Raw genomic sequence first — 24,041 nt, forward strand, 5'->3', positions numbered from 1 at the left:
TGCCCTTATGTTTGTGTTTTCTTGGGGCATACATTTTCAGTGTCAACTGGCTGTGTGCATGAAAACATACACACACAATAGCGCCTAATCATTGCTAATGTTAGCAAGCTAGGTTAACTAGCTCCCAGCCTCCCATTGGAACACAAACTTGAAGCCTCTTTCTGCACAAAACACAAAATACCATCTGTGTCCGTCCAAGCAGCACTCAGACCAAGTTTGAAGTAACTACCCATCTGTGATGCAAAGGCACCAGAAAACCTTGAAAATGAATGTGTCAAGTTTGTAAAAGACACACTTTATTTTGAAATACATACCTACAGACTTTGTTACATGCTTAATTTATCACGTCAATCTGTTTTTACCAGCAACAATTTTATTGCCTTATTGTTGGTAATATTTAGTTTAGTAACGTGCTTTGTTTTGGCAGTGTCACTGGTTGTGAAGCAATAATAGGCACTTTTTTTGGTTTCAGTCCTATTTATTCACTAAATTTTAAGTAATTGGCTTTATTCTTGCATAATGTTTTATTTCATTGTGTTCTGAGCCCACGTGTTTTCATTTTGTGAAATAAAATTAAATAGTGGTATCTTACATGTGTACTTTGGACCAATGGCTAAGAGGAAATCTGGACCCTGTGGCTGGACCAGTTGGGAACCACTGCAACAGTGTTTGTGGTTTTAGCGAAAAAGCATGTGCTAAAGAAATACTGAGCATATAACTGGATAAATGCAATTTGGATTATACTTCATAACTTGTCTTTAAATTCATTAGTACAGTTTTGCTGTTGTTGACCATGGTCCCCCTTTATTTCAATTCATCAAGAATGTTATTTGTTTTTGAACTTTGTTCATTGTGGAGGTATGGGAGATAAAGTTTTCTTCATGAATTGAAGGTAACATGGGGTGTGTTACTGACATACAAATGATCATTTTATGAGTGAGGTATTCCTTTAAAATGAAGAAACTTCATAACAAAACTTTTAATTTAACAAGCCCACTGTGAGCGGCCTAGGGTGTTTTTCTCTTGTCTCTGTGTTTTATTTATCATGCCTTAAAATGTTTTAGTGCACATAGGACAGTGAAATGTCAGTGCATTAGAACCTGACCTCTTGCCAGCATATCGCTGTTTCAGAGGGATTATAAACCACAGTGACATTTTAGGTATATTACATAAACCATGCTCTTATTCTCAGGTATTAGCCGGCCTGTGAGATTTAAGGAATTGTGTGGCAGCTATTATTGCTGCACAACAAATATTTGCCTCTTCAATACAGCAAAGAGAGATACTCTGGAAAGAAAATCAATTGCCCATTTGGACTCTTCTGCGTCTGAACTCACACAGCCCCATCTCATATCACAATCTTTACTTGATCCTCACTTCACTGGCCGTTCCCCCTTATCGGTGATCACAGTGATCGCTGGCTGTGAGATATGAGCCTGCAGGGGGATTGGTATGAGTCAGCATCCTGAGCTAGACCCTGACAATAAGAACATCCATGCTATTAACTGTACTGTACACCCACTTACAGATGAGTTCTTCTTTTAGTGACAAGAAAGGCATGCAGGTATTATGTATTGTTTTAAAACTCTCAAATGTGTGCATGCAATAAGCTGTAATGTGCCGCTCCCTCGTCAATTATCGGCCAGGGATTTCCTGAACAGGAATAAAGTAAATAAGTAGGCTCATGAAAATAAATCTTAAAATGAACTCTAAAACATCCTAATCTTCGTAGCTGCAAAGATAGAAGGTCATAAGAGACTCAATATCACAATGTGAGCTGATACCATCTGTAGGAACTCCTCATAAGTTGTGTGATGGGTGATAGCACAAACCGCGTTATTTTAAAATGATAATTATCTAAAATTTGATCTCAAAGTATTTGGATCATTGTTCAAACTTGCTGTGGAAAAGACATCTTTGTTGAGATAATCTGAATAATACGACCCTTTACCGGCAACATAAAATGCAACATTACAGCCACATAAATAGGTTTTGTACTGCATATTAAATAACATCTTATACTGATCCATAATCACAGCTGATGCAGTCTGCAGCTCTCACATTAATTTGTATGCATAGGATGCTCTTTAGATACAGTGGGGATTATTTGTCGGAAGCATTACGCAAACTTTCTTTCCAGTTAGGACAGCAGGATCTTAATTGAAAGGCAATAACTGTGTAACAACAGGACGCTGATTGATGGAAATTATGGTACTTTCTTTTTGCAAAGAATGTTAAAGGTACACTATGCAGGATTGTCGGTTACTGTTTGTAAACAGCAAGTGTAAAAGTAAAAACCTTACAATATTTGCAGTTTTTTGGGTTGTTTTTTTTTTTTTTTTGGCGCTGTGTCTCTTGGTTGACTGCTGTCTGTGGTCTAGCACCTGCCGTTTTTACAACGCCCAACCTCACCTGAGCCCTGTGGGGCTACACACCTTTAAACGTCCTGAACACAGAGAATAAGAAAATCCAGGCAGAGGGCAGAGTTGCTGCAGAAAAATATACCACCACACTTATGTAGTGGGTCATAAGTGATGATTGAGGGGAATTACTTCTGTATGAGTCTATATGTTGGTTTTAGAAAAATCCTGATTAGTATATCTTTAAGAATTGTGTACGTAATAACATTTAGTGAGAATTTAAGTAACTAAGATGAGATTTAGTGAGAAACATCTGATCACGGAGCCTGAAATTTAGTTTTGTGCATCACTGGCGGGTGGGAGGTAAAGATTACACTTGAAAAATGACAGCACAATCTGCACCTTACAGTTGCAACAATGAAGTGTTCTGAATTACGAACAGCTCTGTTTCACTCCTCTGACTAGTCTTTCCTCCATAACAAAGCCACCCAAGGTTCAAGGGTAGTTAGTGGCGTCTGCTGTACTGCACCAGACAAACAGAAAACAAACAAACAAAAAGATTCTTAGAAACAGATTTGAAACGATTACAACTGGTGACCATAAGGTTCAGTAATATTGAGGATACGATTGAAAAAATGATAAAATGGAAATTAAGAGTGAGGAAGAATAACTACTTGTGGAACAAGTGGCTCCTCTCACTTTGCAGCTCCGTTGAAAATTGAATCACACAGAGCATCCTGCAAAACTGCAGGATGAAAAAAACTGCAGGATAAAAAAAATAAATCACCATAGACCCCATGTTAAAATGCCCAGTTTTACAGCTGAAAATATGCATTTTTATAGCCTGGTACAAAAAAACAGTTTTAGTCTCGAGAGGTGATTTCAACATTTATGACAACTGCACGGGATGATTTTTTTTTTTACATTACCTGACTTTTACCTTTAGTTACCTTTTTACATTTTATCAAGGCCCAAAGTTATAAATATTCCAGTCCGATCTACCCCTTGGTCCTCCATAGCTCCAGCTTCTCATCTAAATGTAGTCACTTCTGGCTCCCAAAAGCCAATATTGCGACTGAAATGTTGAATTAAAGGCTTCAAAATGACAGTCCACAAACCAGTGGGTGATATCAGAGTAGCTACATCCATTATTTATACAGTCTATGGGTTACGCATCAGTGTGGACTAAAAAATGACGTTACATCCAGACTGATCTGCTGGTCTCTATTTAGAAAGCTACATTCATTATTTGTTCAGTCTGTGATCCTAATCTGAGGGCAGTTACACGCAGGCTCTTCAATAGAAACTGCATTTTTTACAGCTGTGTACATGTACATTATGGCAATATTTTGGACTAAAACTAAGGAATGGCAGGCCACAAAGAGCTACTTAAATTATCAGAGACACTGATTTATTCAATTTTTAGATGTAATAATATGGATCTTTGCTGACATCACCAACTAAACTATGAAAGATCTCCTAAAAACCCAACTTTAGCTTTGTTTTAAGGAGGCTAAAGTAGAAAGTATCTGCAGTTTTAATAAAAGCAGACAGAAAACTATAGAAACGCTACAGTACGTTTGTATTCATGATATTCATGAAAGCGGCTCCACTTCGGAGCACACTTAACGGTTTGTGAATAACGTCGCATGACTTCTTATCAGTAATCAGGGTTTAGTAAACTTCTGACCTAAATAAATCCTGTATAGTCATAAAGTCAATTCACTTTGGGATTTGTTTCCATCAACACACACACACACACACACACACACACACACACACACAGTATTGTGGAGTGCACAGTAAGATAACAGGAAGGAAGGGCGGGTTTCTCTTCCTGCGCTGTTGTTTGTTGATGTATCTTTTATCTTTTGGGAAGCATCTCGACCAGCGCCATCTCCTCCCTCGATGGGAATTTATGGGACCTGCCCAGGAAGACATGCATGAGATTTCTGCAGCGTTGTTATACTGGCTTTTAGTGGTGGCAGATAATCACCATGGTTACCCTTCGATGTAATGGATTGCTTTTTTTTTTTTAAAGATTTCTGTATTTGTGTTTTCTCAGTCTCATTGGGTGGTGGCACAGACAGATAGGAATCACATTCATGGTTTGTGTCGCCACTTTCCTCTTTTTTTCTGCATTTCTTTCAATGTATCTGTCTGTTGAATAACATTTTATCCCTGGCTCTTGCCTGTCAGAGTTTGTATGATATATTCTCTATGATCTCGTTTCCTTTTATCATAAAACTCATATGCCATGGCTGAGATGAAAGTGAAGAAGTCACTCATTTTCAAGTGCCATTGGTCATTAGGTCTGAGTCGACACGCTGCTCATGAGACTTGCAGGAAGAATAACAACACAATCTCTTTTTGAAAAAGGACGTTGACTTGAAATCGCATTTGCAAATACTGCTGCCGAGATGGCTGTTTGTGACCATTTTACAAAAGTTCTCCATTGTTTAGTCATTCAGCAGGAAATAATCAACAAACTGATTCACTGTTCAATTTATTCATCAACCAAAAATGCCAAAATGTATCTCGCTCGAGCTTCTCAGTGGTTATGATTTGCTGATTTTATCATTTGTTTTTTAGTGGCAAGGCTCAAGAGATTAAAGTGTAAGTTTGTCTGAAATATACCAACTACTAAACGAGGGATTTGTGTTGTCACTTGTCCAGTATTTTAAAAAACTAGAGATACTGACTAGCAAATTCCTAATACAGTAAACTAACATGGTGAATATGGTAAACACTTTACCTGCTTATACTCTACAGATTCAGAGCGCAACAGATTTATCAGTCAGCTGATTTTACTGGCTGATAATGGCCTCTCAGAGATATATAGGTATCGGTGTATATGTTGTCTGATATGTGCCAATATAAGAAGTTTTTATTTTAACAGAACATAATCCAGAAAAAGATGTTTGAAGTGATTTTTAGAACATAATTCCCCAATAAATTTACTGTTCAAGTGCACTGATGTCATTTTTGTCTACAGCGCTCCCCATTGTTGTTGTTACTCCTAATTGGTTCCAGTGCACAGCTTGATAACAGTGGTCCCACTGTATTGGTCATTTGATCACCTTTTTAAAATTTTAACAACAACTGCTTTTTAATGTCATCATGCCAGATCAGTGGTGGAGTGAGCAAATTCGAGTGTCTGGACCCAGGCAAGACTTCTGTCAGATTAAGACACATTTTGAAATAAAACGTTAATGGGGAAACTTTGAGCTCACCAGGTTATGTGCCCCATATGTCTGAGGCTTCTGCAGCGGCCCAGGATCGAATCCGGCCTGTGGCCCTTTGCTGCATGTCATTACCCCCTCTCTCTTCAACCTTTCCTGTCTCTCTTGAACTGTCCTATAAAGTAAAAGGGAAAATGCCCCCAAAAAATAAATACATAAAAAAATAAAGCTTTGATATAACAGGATAAGACCCCAATCAGAGAGTGCGCGTTTTAGCAGCCTGGGGCGGCTTTTTTTCATGTTTTTTAATGAGAGTGAAAATGTTTTGCTTGCTGCTGTTGTATTGCAGAGCACTTTGTGTTTTTCCGCTCTATGCACCTCGAGATTTTGCAGGAGCACCCTGAACGTTGTGAGTTGAAAAAAACTTCACCTCAGAGTGGAAAAGCCCCCTACGTCATCAGTGATTTTTTCCCCTTATTGTCTACTCAGTGGCAATTGCAACAAGTAATGTCCATGGTTAGCTGACTTCCATCATTGCTCTAGGCGAGCTGTAAGTCATATCTGAACAAACTGCAGCCTCAACCACTTTCTAATGATTTACCAACCATAATTTGGCTGTAAGAATAACAGCAGATTTTCAAACTGTCCCTGACTCATCCTAAAATTCGCCTTGAACTGACCACCATCCAGGTGAAGCTCCTGGAGCAGCTGCTCCCTGTGATTTCTCCTCCTACTGAGAGTCTCATTTACCCACATGGATCTCAGTTTCCCTGTGACCAACATACTGTTTGGGTAGAACTTCTCATCCTTAATCAGAGCCAGAGCATATATTTACATATTTACTGAAATTTACTGTGTCATGTAAAGTGTGCAGAAATGTCAATGGTTAGATCTTCTCAGTAAATGTAGTTTATGTTTGTGCTCGCTCACTCTTTTTCCATTTTAAAACCATAAGAAACAATAAAGGATATTTGACATCTTTCAGCTGAGAGAAATTGATTTTGATTTGCCTCAGTATTGATGCAATTTGTTTGTGCCGCTGTGTGCATCACTGTATGACATGATGAAGGAGGCCATCAGCTCACACTGTCATATACACACGTTCTACCTACAGTCATATTCACGCACCACCATAAAGTAACTGCAGTATAATATAAAAGGTAGAGTATTTGAATTTCATGAGCACTTTATTGAACATTGTTTACACAAATTGGTTCAGACAGACCAAAGATTGGAAACAAAAAAACACATTTTCCACCGAGACGTGAAAAATCAAACGACAAAACAGAACATAAAATATGCATAAAAGAAACAAAACAGAGCAACAGAAATATTCATAGATGTTAAACGAGTCATTTCTCTGTCTTTCTTTTCAAGCTCTTTAAATGTCTCTCTGCCTCGCTCTTTCCTTCACATCACTCTCATCTTCAGATACATCACAACTCAGATCCATTTCATCTCAACTAATGCATCAGCGCCCACTTCTCTCTCACAGAGAAAGCAATTCAGCACCGATGGATATATTTTGGTGCAAACCTGCCTGAAACCCAATCACAAATCAATATGATTTGGTGATGGTGAGCGTGTCAGTGCTGCCTGCATGTGCATCTGTTAATCTCACTCTGGATTCCAGTACACATTTATATTTATTTTAAATGCAGATTTTCCTGCATGAAGATCAGGCAGAGCTATCTGACTCCTGCCTCTGACAAACACCATTAGACACAACTGTCACCTTCTGATTACTTCTCCAGACTTCAACAATGTGAAAACAGATTGTGTTTAAATGTCGCTAAACGGATACAAACACACGTGGGGCTCCCACGTAGAAAAAAAATCTTGACATATGCACACATACCTGCCTAGCCTGCAGCAGAGCTTTGTGTACAGTATGTACCACCAGTCAGTATTTAATGGAGATTAATAGGTTGGTGTTCGCTCACGGGGAGTGAACAGTGACAAAGAGTGCTGCTGTTGACGATTTTTTTATTTTCATGATTGTTTTCAGTCATGCTGAAATAAAGAGTTTTGTTTGAGCTTAATGCAACAAAAATTAGATTTCTGTTATCTGATCAAAGCTGTTAGGAATTTTATTTTATCATTTTATTTTTTTCACTGTAATATTTTCCATGCCAGGATTTCAGATTATTTTAACATTTTCGGGTTAGTTTTGTATCAAAAACATGTTGGATGGATTGGACTTGGAGTTTATCCATATGCCCAAAATCTTTTTGGCACTTAGGACAACAATACTGCTGTACTGTAGCAGCACCACAACCACCTGAGTTTTTATTGTCTTCAAGCTGTTACTTTGCCTTTTTAACATGTTCTTTCTTGTCTTGAAAGCTACTTAGCCAGCTCTTGCTAACTATTCTACCTGATGTTAGAAAAGATAAATAAGTTGTTTAATTCATGTGTTTCACTCTTGTTCTTGTAGATTTGAAGTGGCTATAAAAAGACACCACCCTCAAACTCTATTTTGGACGTATAATTGATGTGTTTGAGGATGAGCTTTTCCCTAGTATAACTCTGCTGATAGTAATGGTTGGATGCATCATGCAGCGTTTAGGGATGGGAATCAAGCGCTGGTTGTCTCTGAGCATTCAATTCGTTCATTTTATCCTTGACGGCACTTTTTTCTGACAGTTGCACATTGCAAAACAATGACATCATGCAAGTGTGTTTATGCTGCTGAAAACTTGCCACAGCAAAGAATCATGGCAGTGAGGAAAATGATCCAAAGCTTGGCTTCATTTCATGTTGAAAGATTGCAACAGTGTTGATTGTAATAGCTGTAAAATCATCATTTCAAGTAAGAGTGGAAAGATGAATTGGCCAACATGCTGATTTCTGCAGATATGACAAACAAATATTTCTATATATTTCATTTTTTAAAGTGAACATGTTCAAAACATCAACCCAAAGTTAAAGTATTTTTCTTATTTTGCTCCATTACTACATTGTATTTTATGTCTATATCTGCTGGTGGGCCATTATGATAAGAGTATGCATAATATGATGTTAATTTTCCTTACAGAAGAGACTTGTTAATCACTAAAATTAGGTGTACAAAAAAAGTGGATATATTGATATCAGTTATCAGCCAGATGAGTTGTTATTGGCATATCGGATATCTGTAAAAAATCCGATATCGTTCATCTCTAGCTGAGACATTTTTTTCTGTGCTACATGACCTTAAATTCCAGGAATGCCATGTGCAGTATAATGAGTGGTGTAACAAACTACTTTCTACAGATAGTAAATCAGTAAGTAATGCATTCCTATTTTAAAAAGTAAAGATTAATGTTTAATCCATTACTTTTTTGAGCAAGACCCCAACAATGCTGTCAGCGAAGTCTTATTCCTGTAGTCCTTCCTGTAAGTGCTTGACATTGAATATCATTAGCATGTGTATGCACAGTACAGGACCATGATCCTGTGTCTGTCTGCAGCTGCAGTGTCGGTTGACAGGCATGTGACTGATGGCATCATGATTGTAATAAATCTTCCTGTGGATGTTAAGGTACTAGACAACGCTACATAAACACTTCATGTTGCCACGTTTATTTATTTTTATATTATGTATGTTATCATCAATGTGTAAAACTGAGCTTTAAATCTTCAGTACAGAGACTGAAAACATTAGTTATAAAAGAGGTTGTAAAATATTTGGTTTATTTAATGAGGTGTTGAAGCAGAAGTCTTTGTTCCAGCTCCTCTTATAGAAGGCACTGAAGTATCCCTTTACAATTCAGTGAATCCTCACTGGCTGCTGTGTTGCTCGACTGTAGCCGAACTCTGACATCTCAAAGAAAAGGTGGATGTATACCTAGAAAGAATCAATAAAAAATCCTTTCATGACCTCCTGAAAGCTTCTCTTTGCAACTTTGCAGTTGGCACAGTCAGACTGTGACTCATTGGTGCAGCAATTCATTTGCTATAGCAAATGAAGAATTCAGAGAGAAAAGGAAAAGTGCAAATAATTTAGGTTAAATCTGTTGTTGTAGGTGCAACAGTGATTTGTATAAATAAAATGCAAATTATGTTTACAATGTCAACAGTGGTGTCAGGAAGTGTAGAGCATTGCAACCTTCAATTCATTTACATCCGAATGTATCCGATGTTTCCTCCATTTCAGGGTTCTTTTGAGTCACTAATGGAACAAAAAGCTAAGGATTCCTATAAAACAGACGTGGCTTTGACTTTAAAATAAACTTTGAATTTAAATTTCATTATATGCAATACGTTTTTTTAATAGTTATTTAATTATCCACCTGTAGTGTAACACAATAAAAAGTAACAACGGAATTAGTATTTGTAGTCTACTATGTGGTGTCAGGAAGGCCAACTTCTTTTATATGTTGGTTTTGTTTTGAGACAGTTATAGCCAACTGCAGTGCTGTCTTGATGTCCTGAGCCTTGTTTTGTGCTGATATGTGGGCATAGTTAATTTTCTTTAAGTTATTTTCTCTCTCAAAAAATAAAAGAAACAACAACAGACAAACACAAACAAAAAAAAAAACAGTGAAGTCTCCATGAAGGTTATGACACATGCCAAAAACGAGCCGACAAGATACAGCTGCAAAACTTGGTTTTCTTCAGAGTACCTCTTGTAGACTACTCAAACAACAAGAAACTGTCATGGCTGCTAGTGATGGAGCCAGAAAATTAATACACACTGGGAGCCAATTTGCGTTTCCTAGGGCAGCAATGGCATGACCCGCCCCACTAACACTCTGATTGGCTATTATTTATTGTCTTTGTTAATTGGGTTGGTTGGGTTTAGACAAGAAGAGTGACATTTGTTGTGGTTAGGGTAGGAAATGCCAGGGTAAGTGGCAAAGTAGGGTGGGCCGTGCCTTCACCATCCAAGGAAATGCAAATTCACGTATGGGAAAGCACTTGTGGTTGAAGCTGGCCTTGTCAAGTGATACGGGGTTACATAATTCCCACGTATTGAAACTGCTGCACTGTTTTATGAAAGGGTCAATAAAATTCAATAAAATTCATACTGTCAGTTTTATTACTTTATGTTTAAATGTCAATTTGATGGTAATCCGCATGAGAAATAAAAAAAAGTAAACATTTGGCTATAATAATCATCCCTTCATGGTGATCACTCTAAAAAGTTTCCACTGTACATATAATAGAGAAATAAATTAGTATACCACAGGCACTTCTTGAGAGCCACAAAGTGACTTTCCTTCGGCCTCCTCTGGGTACAGGGAAATAAAAGTAATGCAATCAGTTACTTCAGGGAAACCTTGTGCTTGTTGCATCCTAAATAGTTTTATTTAATTGCTGTTTTCAAGCCAGTTTATTTCCAATTATAATCTCCTTAGGCAGCTAAACATGACATTAGAAAGTCCCCTGAAGATTTTAAAAAATAGAGAAAGACCTCAGTATGTAATTACAAGAGAATCACAGAAGATGCAGCTTATGTCAGCTGCAAACATGATGTTGGTTCAGTGGCTCCTCTGAGATGTGTTGTTTACAGTCGAGGTTGTGCAACACAAAGCTCCAAATACACAGTGCAAATCAAAGATGGATGTGCTACATTACAGACAGACTGAGGCTACCCTGTATAACTTTGGGTCCAATTCTGTCATGACTCACTGTAATATTTCACTTTACAGGAGTGCATGAACACCAGGCCTCTGCAGAACGCTGATTTTTTCTGAGGTGTCCTTGGTTCTGCTGATGTTAGAGACGTGTGTGCTGCTGTGTGCATGGTTGTGATAACTCTGAAAATGTTCTGGCAGAGACAAATATCACAGTTGAATGTTGACAGTGATCAGAAGCCTAATTGAGGTCTGATAGCTGCAGGATTCAGGAAGTGGGATAATGGAGTTTGGCTGGTGACGGCTGCACTTCCATCAATCTACTTTGCTGTCGAAAAAAAGTACTCCGTCTGCCTCATTTTGTGAATTGCACAATGTGTTTCCATAATGACCAGCTTTCATTATCGTCAAACAGCACTAACATCTAACTCTCACTCCGAGGAAACTTCTGCTGCACAGCTATTGTGCATAAATACTGACCTGTCTGACGCTTAATTTTCATTCAAAAACATCTTGTTGTCATGAACTGCCTCTGTAGCAAACCTCCGTTACTTGTCTTTATTAGCTGCCTCATAAAAATGCAGTTCATTGTATGGACACTCCTCATGGAGCTCACACTGTTCTTAACCTGAGAAAGATACCTGCCAAAAGATGTCAGTAGGTGCAGCACCTCCCAAAGTATCTCCTTTTCATCTGCCGCCAAGTTTCTCATACAAAAGATGCCTTGATGCATTTTAAAAATGGCGCATTCAGTTTTATTTGTATGTGCTGCATGTATAGAAAACAAAGGCCTATAACTGGATAAAACAGGATTAAGAGTGTGTAATGTAATCCTGTATATGAGTGTGCATGGACTAGCACAGCTTGGATTTTATACAGGGGGCCTATAAGGGCTCAGCTTGATTTAGGTACCAAAATCTCTTAATACCAGGGCTTGAGATACTTTTTTGTGTTTCTTTTAAAATTACATTCACGCATTTTATGCCTTTGTGCTGGTGAGAGCCATGGCCGGAGGCATCATGTTTACGGGTTGTCTGTACATCTGTCTGTAAGTGCGTCCATCCATTTTGTTCATCCCATTCTCGTGAACGCAATATCTCAAAGACTCCTGTAGGGAATTTCTCCAAATTTGACACAATGAAAATAATCGTAAGTTTCAGCCCTGCCCACCACTTCGGAAACCAAACCAATGCTCTTGATGCCGGACTATTGTACTGTATTTTATTTGATGTTTTTCCAGCCGCTACTGTGTGTATGTGCATCTTTGTGTGTGTTATTGTGCGTGTGCACAGGCTTTCGGCTTTGTGTTCTGGGGAGCATACATGTGCTGAATCAGCTTCATGTGTGTGTCACTGTATTTCTGGCAGTCAGAGGGACAGATGTGATAATTATCATCCTAAATCTCTTTCATCTCTCTTGTATCGTCATAACCTGATTTATCCACTCGCTGTTTTGTTTTTTTTTTGTCTCTGTAAAATAAAGGCAGATGGCAGCGCTGCCAAAAACAGAGGATAATAGTGACATGGAACGGAGCCCTCTGCCGCCACTTCCTGCTCAGGCCAGCAGGTTGAGCGGTGTTAGCAGTCAGGCGGCGGTCCAGTGTGGACACTGTGATTGCTGATATTTTGTGAATTAGGGTCTGGGCACAGGGTTTATCAGTTAGGACTGTGAGGCAGACAAACAGTGTAATCCCAAGCATCATTACATCATCCTCCATCATCCAGCCTTCACTCGCCCTCACCCGTCATTCGTCCATATTTCCAAGGTCAGTTGGGTAACATCCTGGCAGGACTGATAATTTGAGAGATTGAAGTTCCTGCAGGAATGCATCCTGATGATGCGGTGAGATTAATGGATTGCAGATTGATTGGTGATGTCACTGGGTAACAAAAGGTTAAGTAAAGGTGCTCCCGCAGGCTGTGTGAGCAATCAGGAGGGATCTCACTGTGCTTTTATTCTGCATCCATTGTTTTTTTTTTCAACAGCCAGAACATTGTATTCTTTCTAAAATACTGATTATAATTGAACAGCCACATCACAATGCAACACTTGTGCCTCTTAACTCAAAACTTGTGCCAGAAAACTGAATATTTTTCAATTCTTGGCTACGAAACAGTTTTTCATTAGTACAAGTGAAGCATGCAGGGAAGTGAGGCGTCTAAATCTGGTTCATTCAGTCTTTCAAGTCAACTGAAGGAAATTGTGTATCCAAAATAGAAATATTTCCCACTTATTTTCATCTTTAACTCATGTGTTTCTCCATCTCTGTTTCCACCAGTACGCTACTTGCTGAAGAACAACGTGAGTCCAGACCTCTGCAATGAAGACGGCCTCACCGCTCTGCATCAGGTAAGACTGTCCACCTCTGTCTCTACGTGGCTGTCTGTCCACCTTTTGTCTTTCTTACTGTTTGATTTCTCTGAAGCGGTGGAAAATTATGTTAAGTATTAAGATTGCTAGTTGAATATAGGACTGTGCGATATTATGAAATATCTTGTCTGATGATAAAAATATGTTGTTCGTTTCATATTATGCTATATCGTTTCATTCCTTTACATCATCTGATAATGCTTTGTGCTTTTCTTATTTAATTGTAACAATACTTTATTTTAACTCTACTAAAACTAGTAGTAGTGCTAGTATTTTAACTTTATACTTTATTAAACATTATAACAGTATTTTATTAAACTTTATTTTAACAGTAGTTTATGTAACTTTAATTAATGGCAATAACTACTTTATCTATAACTGTAGTTCATTTCATTCTTTCGTATTTAAGATTTCAAAGAGATTTCAAAATATCGAGATATATATTTTGTATCACAATATAGCCTAAAAATTTGGTGATATCATTTTAAAGCCATGTTGCCCAGCCCTGGTTGAATGCCAAACATCATAAATACAGCAAGATGTGTTCTGGTAACATCAGCAGATTGTTTTCTACCAATCGGTTCGATCCTAAGCTTCTTCTGTACATAAACCCCAGTGTGCCCCTGATGGTTAAATCCACTTTAAAAATGATTATGTGGAGTACTTTAGAAGCTGAGTAGTTACAGCGTGCAGTGTGCCACATTACAACAACATCTCGGGTTCAATTCCAGCTTTCAGTGTTGTGTTGCATGTCACATTTCTCTCTCTCCGCCTACTTCCAGTCTCTGCCTCTGCTCTGTCAAATAAAGGCAAAATGCCAAAAAAGAGAGAAACAATTGTGCTATGATATGATAAGGGGTGGCTGTTTCTCAGGAGGTACAGCGGGTCATTGACTAATCAGAAGATTGCACAATACAAGTGCAAGTACATTTATCATTGAAATCAGACATGCATTTGAAAATACTGGCTTTGGCAGGGAAGGGCGCTGGGGAGCGCCTCCAGTGCCAGAACACCAGCGCACTCATATAGAAGACGCTGTGCGCAGCGCTTTTTCAGTAGACGACCACATGTGGGCGCATACACTGTATTTTTTCCACATCTCTCGTCTTTCAAAGTAACTGACTTAACTTAAATGCATGTGAATGAAAAATTTAGTCTCATGCAGCATCCATTTTTTATTAGAATCAGATTCTGTTTTTATTTTGCTAAACAAATTATTTTCTATGGCAGCATAATGCGTTCACACAAAAAAATCTCTGTTTTTCTTTCTTTTCTTGTTGTAATTATCTCAAAATTCCAAGAAAAGTTTTCACAGAAAAAAATGTGCTTATGTTTTTCCAAATTAGGATATAGTCTCTTATTTGATAATTAATTAAATGATAATTTAGAAAAAACACAGCATATTTTTTCTCAAGTTAACGCACATATCTTTTCTTGTAAAGAGGACAATAAAAAATCAATCACTCTCGTTTTCTGCATTATTTTGATGCACATTGGATGAATCCACCTCAATACTGACAAACTGCCGAACTTCAGCATTACATTTCATGTAAAAGACTGATGACTAAACAAATTCTAATTTCATAAATGGTACTGGACCTTTCAAACTGTGATGCTATGAGTTTATTCTGTTGTTGTCAAATATTTTGCACTGCTGTCTTTTATAAAACTTCTTTTAATCAGGTCCAACTTTATTTCCATCACACCCTTTGTTGAAATATAATTAAATCATTTCCTGGTGTGATTAGTTTGCAGCAGTATGAATTAAAATGCCTTGTGCAGAAAAGAGTGTTGAGGTTTTCTGACACTGAAAAAATGATTCTTAATAGTGAGGAAATGAGTTCAGTATTGGGGGAATGAGTCCATTTTGATGCAGGAAATTGATAGAGGAGGTCAAGCCTATTTTCACTTGTTAATTAGATCCATTACTGGCACGATAATCAAAGCTTCCACCTCATCCAAAATCAATGCTCCAAATAATATCTCACTCAAAACCACTCATTTTTCTGTGTAAATAATGGATCATTACATGTCTCATTTAATCACAAATCAGACAGTCTCTCGATTTGAAAAGTTCTCCCTTATCCCTCTGAGTTATAGTAATTTCCTGTCACCACAGTGCAAGAGACCGATCCACATTTCGTCTTCGTCATTTGTTTAGACTCCAGATAATGTGAAAAAAAAAGTATAACCAATAAATCAAATCCTTGGTGTTTCACAGAGATAGTCTGTAGCTCAAACTAAAAGACCTCAGCACAACAATTTCTAGTTCTTGACTATCTAATGTAAGAATAACTTGCATGTAGTCTTGGTAAATTTTTTTATTAAATTTTTTTTGATTTTTCAATCTAAAACTACAGCTGACTGAGCAACTTTGCCAAGCTACTTAGCTCTGTTCACTCCAGTAGAAAAAATGCTTACGAATTCAACAGTTATAAGACATAAAAGACCCAAGACCAAAAACCTACAGCAGTATAAACTCTCAGTGCTATGCAGACCTGTAGCAGAGCTGAGATACCGTGTCCTCATATAACAGCAGGAGTGGCAGTAATTTCAGTGCTTGTCAGTCAGGCTGAGGATAGTTTCTCTAGACAAATAAACTAGTGTGCACAAGAGACTGCTCTCTAAAACCTCTTTCTATCATTGCTTGTTTCACAAAATTGTTAGCAAACCACAAATGATGACCTGTTTTTGCTCTTTATGTCATGCGATGCCACCGGTCAGCCTGCGTGACCTATTGTTACCATGGAGACATGGCTCTTAGTTCTTATATTTCAAACTTTCTACATTTGAAATAAGTCTGTCTTTATTTTGTTGTGAAACTCAAGATAACTTGCATTCAAATTATCCAAGATCAAAACCAGTCCAAAATATCTTTTTGTAACTGGTCCTGCAGTTATCAGATCCAAGACATGAACTTAAAGGGAATGTTTGTTACCTTTTCGTGTGGATAATCAGTGTTGATGGCAAATGTAGTAGATTGGAGCAAGAAATTCCTCAGTGTGCACAGCTGCATGATCTGTTGTCCCTTGCACGTCCAGCGCTGTCACGTCTAACATAGATGTGAGGACCAACTACAGGCTATTTCAACTTGGTTTTCTAGTCTGTGTCATGCGGGGTCTGCTCCAGGTCCATGGCTGGCTTACAATCTGCAGCGATAATTCTAACATTTGCCGTTTCTCTGCTGGCGAATCAGGCAACAATATACTCTAATAGTCTACCCATCCTTTATATTTACTAGAAATAGCCTGGTATATCTGTAGTTTGTGATTTAGTTTTCTAAATTTCATACTTATTCCACATTTATCAGTTGTGCTTTTAACGGAGAGCAATAGACACTCACACTCACACACACACACACACGCACGCACACACACACACACACACACACACACAAGCGCACACACATAAGCAAACAGACAGATAAGTAGAGAAAGGAAGAGGGGAGCACAATTACTTTTTGATCAGCTAAGAGAAATGGCTTTTGGTGCGATCAGCCAAGCCACTCCTCGGGTTAGCTGTGCAAGAGAAGCCATGAACCAGAGGCTCGCACGCAATGCATCCTGGTACATGTAGGCACTGCGAGCATGCCTCAGTAAGCAGGGGCACTCAGCTCTCTGAGTCAATATAGCGCACAGTGAGGAACTTATTGCTTCAATGAACTACATGAACCATGGACAGTGATTAGACATTAACATAAAAGGTGGCGGGTTTTCCCTTTAAGAACAACACATTCTTCTAGACATACCAGCCAGAGAGGATCGGGTATTCAAACAGAAAGCTGCCCACAAAACTGCTACCATGCTGATCATGTTGGTTTACCTGCTACACTTTGGAGACACTGAGGAAAAAAGCCCAACCTGTAAACACAAACAAGCATGACATTTTTTTTGTTCCGTACACTGAAATGTCAATTTCTTAAAAAGCTCATAGAGTAAAGTTAAAAGGGATATGTTTATGGTGTAAAAGACAGTTTACTCAACCAAATTTCATGGTAAAAAAAATCTGACATCATCTAAAGTCATCTTAAAGAATTTCAAAAGGATGCGATGCTTGTTTATTACCTCTGTTTGTCATCTGCTTCCCCCTCCTGTCCCCTCTCCTCTCATTTCTCTCTCTCTACAGTTGTACTATACCTCCGACAGTTTATGTCCTCTCTCTTCACTCTGCCTCAGTTAACACGGCCGTCTCTCTTTCCCCCTTGGCTGCTCAAAGCCTAATACTGTGGCTCCTGCTGGGAGGCAGCGAAATGAACAAGGGGAAGAGAAAATTGAAGTCCATCAGTCACCGCTGGTGTGGCTGGTGTTTTAAAAGCCGCGGGGCGTTGGCTGCCAAGAGATCAGATTGACCTTTTGGCTTTGAATGTGTGTGTACGCGATAATCTGCTATTTGGATGGGTCAGCCTGCACACTGTCTCCAAGATGAGACCTTTTCACTCCTGCTACAATTTGACAAATACCGCGATTCACACACAGGCAAATGGGGACAATATATTGACTGAAACACACATGAGGAATCCATACATACACACTAACGTTATATGGCAGAGTGGGAGATAAATGAAGGGAAGTGGTGGTGATGTTCCTCTAAATGAGATGTCATACCTATCTAAGGTCGGTCTCACCTCACTGATGGAAAGCATTAATCAATAGATGGCTGATAACACACACTCACCTTTACCTCTACACACTTCAGTGTTTACTATCAGCCCTTGAGAAGTAAATACTTCAGGAAAGCATCTTGACAGCTTCATTTCTGATAGAGAATGTATATTTTTTCTATTTCTCCTGTGAAGGAGAATAGAGATCTTTTATTCAGTGACAAGGTTATGCATGCATGTGTGGATGAATGAATGATGATGAGTGTTTGTAGGTCCATGTTCACACTTTTCCTTAGTTTTGCATCAAAAAATCCCGACCTCCTCATTAGCCAGTCAGTCAGGTTTAAACCATAATTTCTACTTGGCAGTTTCAAGAATAACAATAAAATGATTATTGCCATGATTAAATACCAAAGTTGTAAAATCTGGGTAATAATATTATAAACCAGTGTGCACTGTTTTGTTGTCTGATGTATCACTTAAATTGATAGTTCAATATTGATTCAAGACATGCGCTGGTTTTTCCTCAGAACAGCATGGCAAGATAAAAGATATTTATTTTGATGACACAAATCACTGTAGCGCCTTTTACCTGCAGCATTCGCAGTATTTAAATTTAGACTGCAGAATACATTGATTTATTGTTTTTTGGACTAATTATTGAAGAGTAGCGCGGCTAACAAATCTCCATTGCCTCCACTATAAATATATTGTTTATTCTATGGCTGCTCCTTCAACAAAAGTCCCCTCATTGGTTTGATGATGGACTGTGAATGTGAAGCAACAGGAAGTGTTTGGTTGCATAAGCAGTACCTTATCGTTGTCGGAGCCTGTCTGTGGGTGAAATCACAGAAGTAAACAAATGACTTAAACATGTTGTATTAAGACAGGAGGGGTAAGATCATTTCAAACGCTGTGGCCAGAGGTGTTATGTTTTCAGGCTGTCCATCTGTCAGTCTCATTCTTGTGAACACAAATCTAAAGAATGCTTTGAGGGAATTTTTTCTTGGCATCTTGGCAAAAACATCCATTTGGACCAAACAATAAACTGATTAGATTTTGGTGGTTAAAGGTCAGTGTGAACTTGTCCATCTCATTCTTGTGAAAACTCAAAAAGGCCTTGAAGGAATTTCCTCAAATTTGGCACGAACGTCCACTTGGACTCAAGAATTAACCGATTAAAATTTGGTGGTCAAAGGTCAAAGTTCACTGTTATCGCCTTCATTATGTTTAATGTCGGTTTGGTGCATCTAGACCTCAACACAGCAAAGATATAGTTTAAAGCGATCAGTGAAAAGGAAAACATGACTGGTTTCTGAAAGTATTAACAGAAACGTAGAAACGTAGCACTGACATCCAGTTACAAGCTACAAAATATCAACAGCACTTTGTGTCCTACCGACATCACAAATGCACCTGTTAAGTTAATCGGTTTAGGACAAAACATGGCTTTGGTTTGAGGGAGATCATCAGGTGTTGGCCCTGCTTGTCTTTGCTACTGAGCTCAACCACAGCGGCATGGGTCGTACTGGCTTTCCTCTGTTGTGACGCTCAATCGTAGATTAAACCGAGTTACACCATACACAGTAAAAGTATTAGCTTCTGTTACCATATTTCTCTTTTTCACCTGCATCAGTAGTAACACTCAGCCCCATTTGTTTTTTTTCAACAGTGCTATTTTTGGTCTGAACTCCCTTCAAGGTGGAGACAGATGGTACCCTTGCCAGTGGACGCTTTCAAACACACCCGCCTCATGTTGTCCTATGTTTGGTTGAGTCACCGCCGTTATCTGGCTCCGAGTTCTTGGCTCTGAGTTCTTGTGTTTTGCTTCAGGACTGCGGTGTGGCTGAGTGGGCATGATGACCCAAAACATCAACTGACTGCTGGAGTCACATTTAAAAACATTTTTACTTCAGTGATTCAACCACTCAAATATTTATGCAAAGATGATGATGCAGAGAGATGACAGAGACGGGAACAGAGATGACTGAGGTAGGCTTTAAACTCGAGCTGTAATGATCGGCTGCAGGGTTCAAGATGCAAAGTTAAAAGGCTGCATTCCTGTGTGGTCCCAGACTTTTCATCAGTCATTCAGCTCCTCATTACTTAAGCCTGTGAGGACCTTAAACTCCTTAAGCCTGCCTTTCAGTGCCATGTCCCTACAGTCAGCTCCACAAATTCAGTAATAACCCTGGAGCTGTCACTCTAGTCTCCTGCACTTTTTGTGTTTTCAATTATTTTTTAGAGATGTGATTAAGTGTTAATTCACTATTAGACAGCATGTGGACGAGTGTGACAGGAGAGGTCAAAAATGACATGCAGCAGTGGTTTAAGCTGTACCTGAGCCCAGAAATCATCCACCGTCCCCTTGATGTCCCCGCTACTTGTCACAGCCTGGATTCAGTTCATTTAGCCTTTTTGGTCTAATCTCAACAGCTGAAGTTTCTGCACACAGACTTCTCCACCCCCTCTTCATGATTTGCATGAGTCCTATCATCTCTGCTTAAATTTAAGGCCCTTTTATCCTTTAACCTCCTGCAGTCTCAGCCACCTGGTCCTGTTCTCGCTCATTTAACCCCTCAGTATATCAGTTTTAGTGCCAGCTCTGTCAGTACTGACCCTCATGGTACAAGCCCTCAGAAAAATGTCAGCCATTCAGTCACAAGCCCCTTTTACACAGTCTGTTCAAGGCAGGAATGTTGTACCGTTATTCCGCCTCGCCGTTCTGTATAAAAGGTTTGAACACAGAATGGGAATCAGAGTTTTTCTCCCCTTTATGCAGAGCAGGTAGCAACAGAGCCAATCATGATCATGCAAAGGTGCTGACACACCAAGCTGAAGGTTAGGCTTTGGCTTTTATTTGATAGGACAGCTAGAAGACAGGAAATGGGGATGAGATGCAACGAAGGGCTGACAGTCAGACTTGAACCCGGGGCCGCTGTGACGAGGACACATAGCCTCTGAACATGGGCACCCTGACGGCTTTCTTTTTTCTGGGCCGATTAGGCATGTTGAGTTGGCGTTTGAGCCCGTTGGTGCGAGAAATCACTCAGATAAGCAGTTCAGCTCAGTGTACAAGAAGAAATAGAAGCAAACAAACAATTACACTGAATAGGATTAAGATTTTTTCTTTCTTAGGTAAGATTACTTCTTTAGCCATGACCTCTTTAGTAGAAACGATTCATAATTGTTTGTGTTGCTTAGTGACGCATGGTAAATGGTTGTGTTATTAAAGTCCTAACTATACTGCTAGAAGGAGTCATTTCTTGTCATGCAGACGCAGAACATTCGTGCTAGATAGCTGTTGGCTGTATTCTTTGTGGTGTGTTCAAGTGCAGCTTTTTGACCAAGACACAGGTGACATGAGACGATGCAACAGTAGGCTATCGTTTCCACTAGTTCTCTGGTGTTGGTTTGGTGTGTCTGGGCCTTTGAAAGTGTGAGCCAGCAAGACAGGACAGGGGTGATGTTTGAAAATGTAATATATGTGACGATTCACAATCAATTGATGTAGAAAGCAACTTGCAGCAGTTAGCTGCTATCTCAGAGAAAAAGAACTGCAGCCGAAAATGTGTGCATATTGAAGATACAGTGAGATCCAGGAGCTCTTTTCTGTCCGAGCAGAGGATGAGATGAATCAGCATATAACAAAGACAGTAAATAATTTCTATTATCATGTCAGCTGCTGATATTGTTTAGAAAGCATAACCCAACACGTAAACTATACATCACACTAGAGGCCCATGCCAGTGTTGCCATCTTGATGACTTTTGACTTCTTGGCAACTCGATTTCTAAAAACTGACAGGTGACAAATTTGGAGACTTATTCAGACCTTCAGAAAAAAGGGGGAAATATCTTGTGATTCATTACCATGCATGATACTCAGAGAAATTGCGGTCTATGGCTGTTTCGCTATTATCACAAGGGCTCTCCTCTTCTCTCCTCGTGTGGCGAGCATTAGTTGTTGGACAGGCATGAGGAAAGGAGACGCCACCCGTATTGGGATGTCAATTGTCCTGGGTTAAGTTGAAGCACTTGCTCTCTGCATTGGCACTGCAAGAAAGTGATGCACTGTAGTATAACTACCATAGCTCTTATTTAAATGTTTTGTTGAGGATTTTTTTTCTGTTAAATCTGATTTGGCAAAGTTTTAATGCTTCCATTAATGTGCAATAATGTCACCAATATGCAAATGAGCACATACCGTCATCTGCTGACTTACAGGGCCTCTTTTGCTACTGGAACGCTTCCAATGCTTTCTAAAATCACACACTGGGGCAGCATTACGCCGGCGTTGTTTCGTCCTGTGTAAAGAATGGCAAAGCCGGTGCAGTGAAGGGTCTTTGTTGTGACAGGCCACAGTCTCAGCCTTATTTTCTTGTGATTTCGCTCCTCATCTTAGACTGCAGTCTGAGTGCTGTTCTTTTCTAGCCACATAATCTGAGCTTTTGTCAGGGCCACGCTCCTGTCCTTATGTGAATAGTTTTAATGAAAGGCACATTATTTCCTAGAAAGCTGGAGGCTAGTGGGCTCTGCAGGGGAAGTCAAGCACTTGAGTTTAGTGGCTAGTTATCTTGTGGGTGGTAGTATGCAATCCTTTTTTTTTTTTTTTTGCATAGTGAAAAGCTAAGAGATTAGTTTAGTCAGCTAGCAGGTGGGCTGAAGTATGTGGGTTTATTCAGAAAGAGGTTAGGAGATTAGCCCAGTTGTCGGCTGGCGTGTAGGTTGCAGTCTCTGGGGTTTTTTTTTTTCCTGACGACATCTGTTGTGCCACCGCTGCAGGCTGGAGATGCGAGCTAATCCATCACTGTATCGGATGTCTTTGACAAGCTTGTATGTCTCTTAAGAGTCTTGTTCTCGTCAATTTTATGAGGCTGCTCATTTCCTCCCTGAATTATATCTTCAAGCTTGCCAATTACCAGACTCTGACAGAAAATGAAATCCATAACTTGTTCTCTGAATCACCATCTCCGTGTAACAAGAGGAAGAATTTACCAATCTAATTCCTTCGTACACACGCACACGCACTGATGCACACATATGGCAAAATGAGGAAATTAGCGACTCATCGTCTTCCATCTTTTCCTTTTCATCTGTTGTCTTTAGTGCTCTTTTGACATCACTGACACAGGAAGTAGTTGACACAAACAAACAGTACCACTTCTGCTTTTGGGAACTTCAGATGAAAGTCTTATCGACAGTTTCTCACCTTTCTCAACTGAGCATCACTGACAGTGAAAGCCTTTTACACCAGGTCCACCTGAACTACAGTGTGATTTTTATGCATAAGAACCATTTACACCAAGTCTGGTGCTGATTGCTTTAAAAAAGATTCAGAAAAAAAGAGAAATCACAAAGTGAACCTCCTCCTGTGCTCTGTGACTGGGACCAGGATCTTCATACTTTAGCCTTCATATCTGTCTTTTTTCTACTTCACGCTGCTCACCCGCTTCTAGTATCACGCAGCTCTTCTTCCTCCTCATATAGATATCACAGAGATTTCTCCTCCATTTCTTAACATCGTTAGCTTCAAAAAGACTGCACAGGTTTATCTTTGACATACTGTATGTAGCAGCAGTTCAAGTAGAGAAGAGACATAAATTTAGTGAATTGACTCACTTTTATCACTTGTGTCTAAAGTTTGATGACATTACCCAGCAGAAAATATGGGCCATGCTAGACCTAGTAAGGCTTTAAGAGCAAAATCACTGAGCAAGACTGAGTTTTATTGCTGATGCTTTTTTGTTTTTTAAAGCAGGAATGTATAATATGCTATTATAAAACCTATCTGCTTATCTCTTAGTATCATTATCAATTCAATTAAATTCAATTTAATTTATAAAGCCTGATGTCACAAATTACAATTTGCCTCACAGGGCTTTACAGCATAAAACATCTCTCTGTCCTTAGACCTCACAGCTGATTCGTAAAAACTCTGCCCAAAATAACCTTCAAAGGGGGAAAAA

At 39.1% G+C, this 24,041-nt stretch overlaps 1 protein-coding gene across 4 annotated transcripts in view; it reads left to right on the forward strand.

Moving 5' to 3' along the window:
* Window positions 1-24,041, forward strand: part of ppp1r16b (protein phosphatase 1, regulatory subunit 16B) — a 122,110-nt gene that overhangs the window by 63,475 nt on the left and 34,594 nt on the right. For all 4 annotated transcript variants that reach the window (XM_042505641.1, XM_042505657.1, XM_042505649.1 and 1 more), the window contains exon 3: window positions 13,382-13,452. In XM_042505641.1, coding sequence (XP_042361575.1) covers window positions 13,382-13,452 — 71 coding nt within the window. The remainder of the gene's footprint in view (window positions 1-13,381; window positions 13,453-24,041) is intronic.

This window comes from Plectropomus leopardus, chromosome 2 (genome assembly GCF_008729295.1).
Source record: "Plectropomus leopardus isolate mb chromosome 2, YSFRI_Pleo_2.0, whole genome shotgun sequence".
Lineage (NCBI taxonomy): Eukaryota > Metazoa > Chordata > Actinopteri > Perciformes > Serranidae > Plectropomus > Plectropomus leopardus.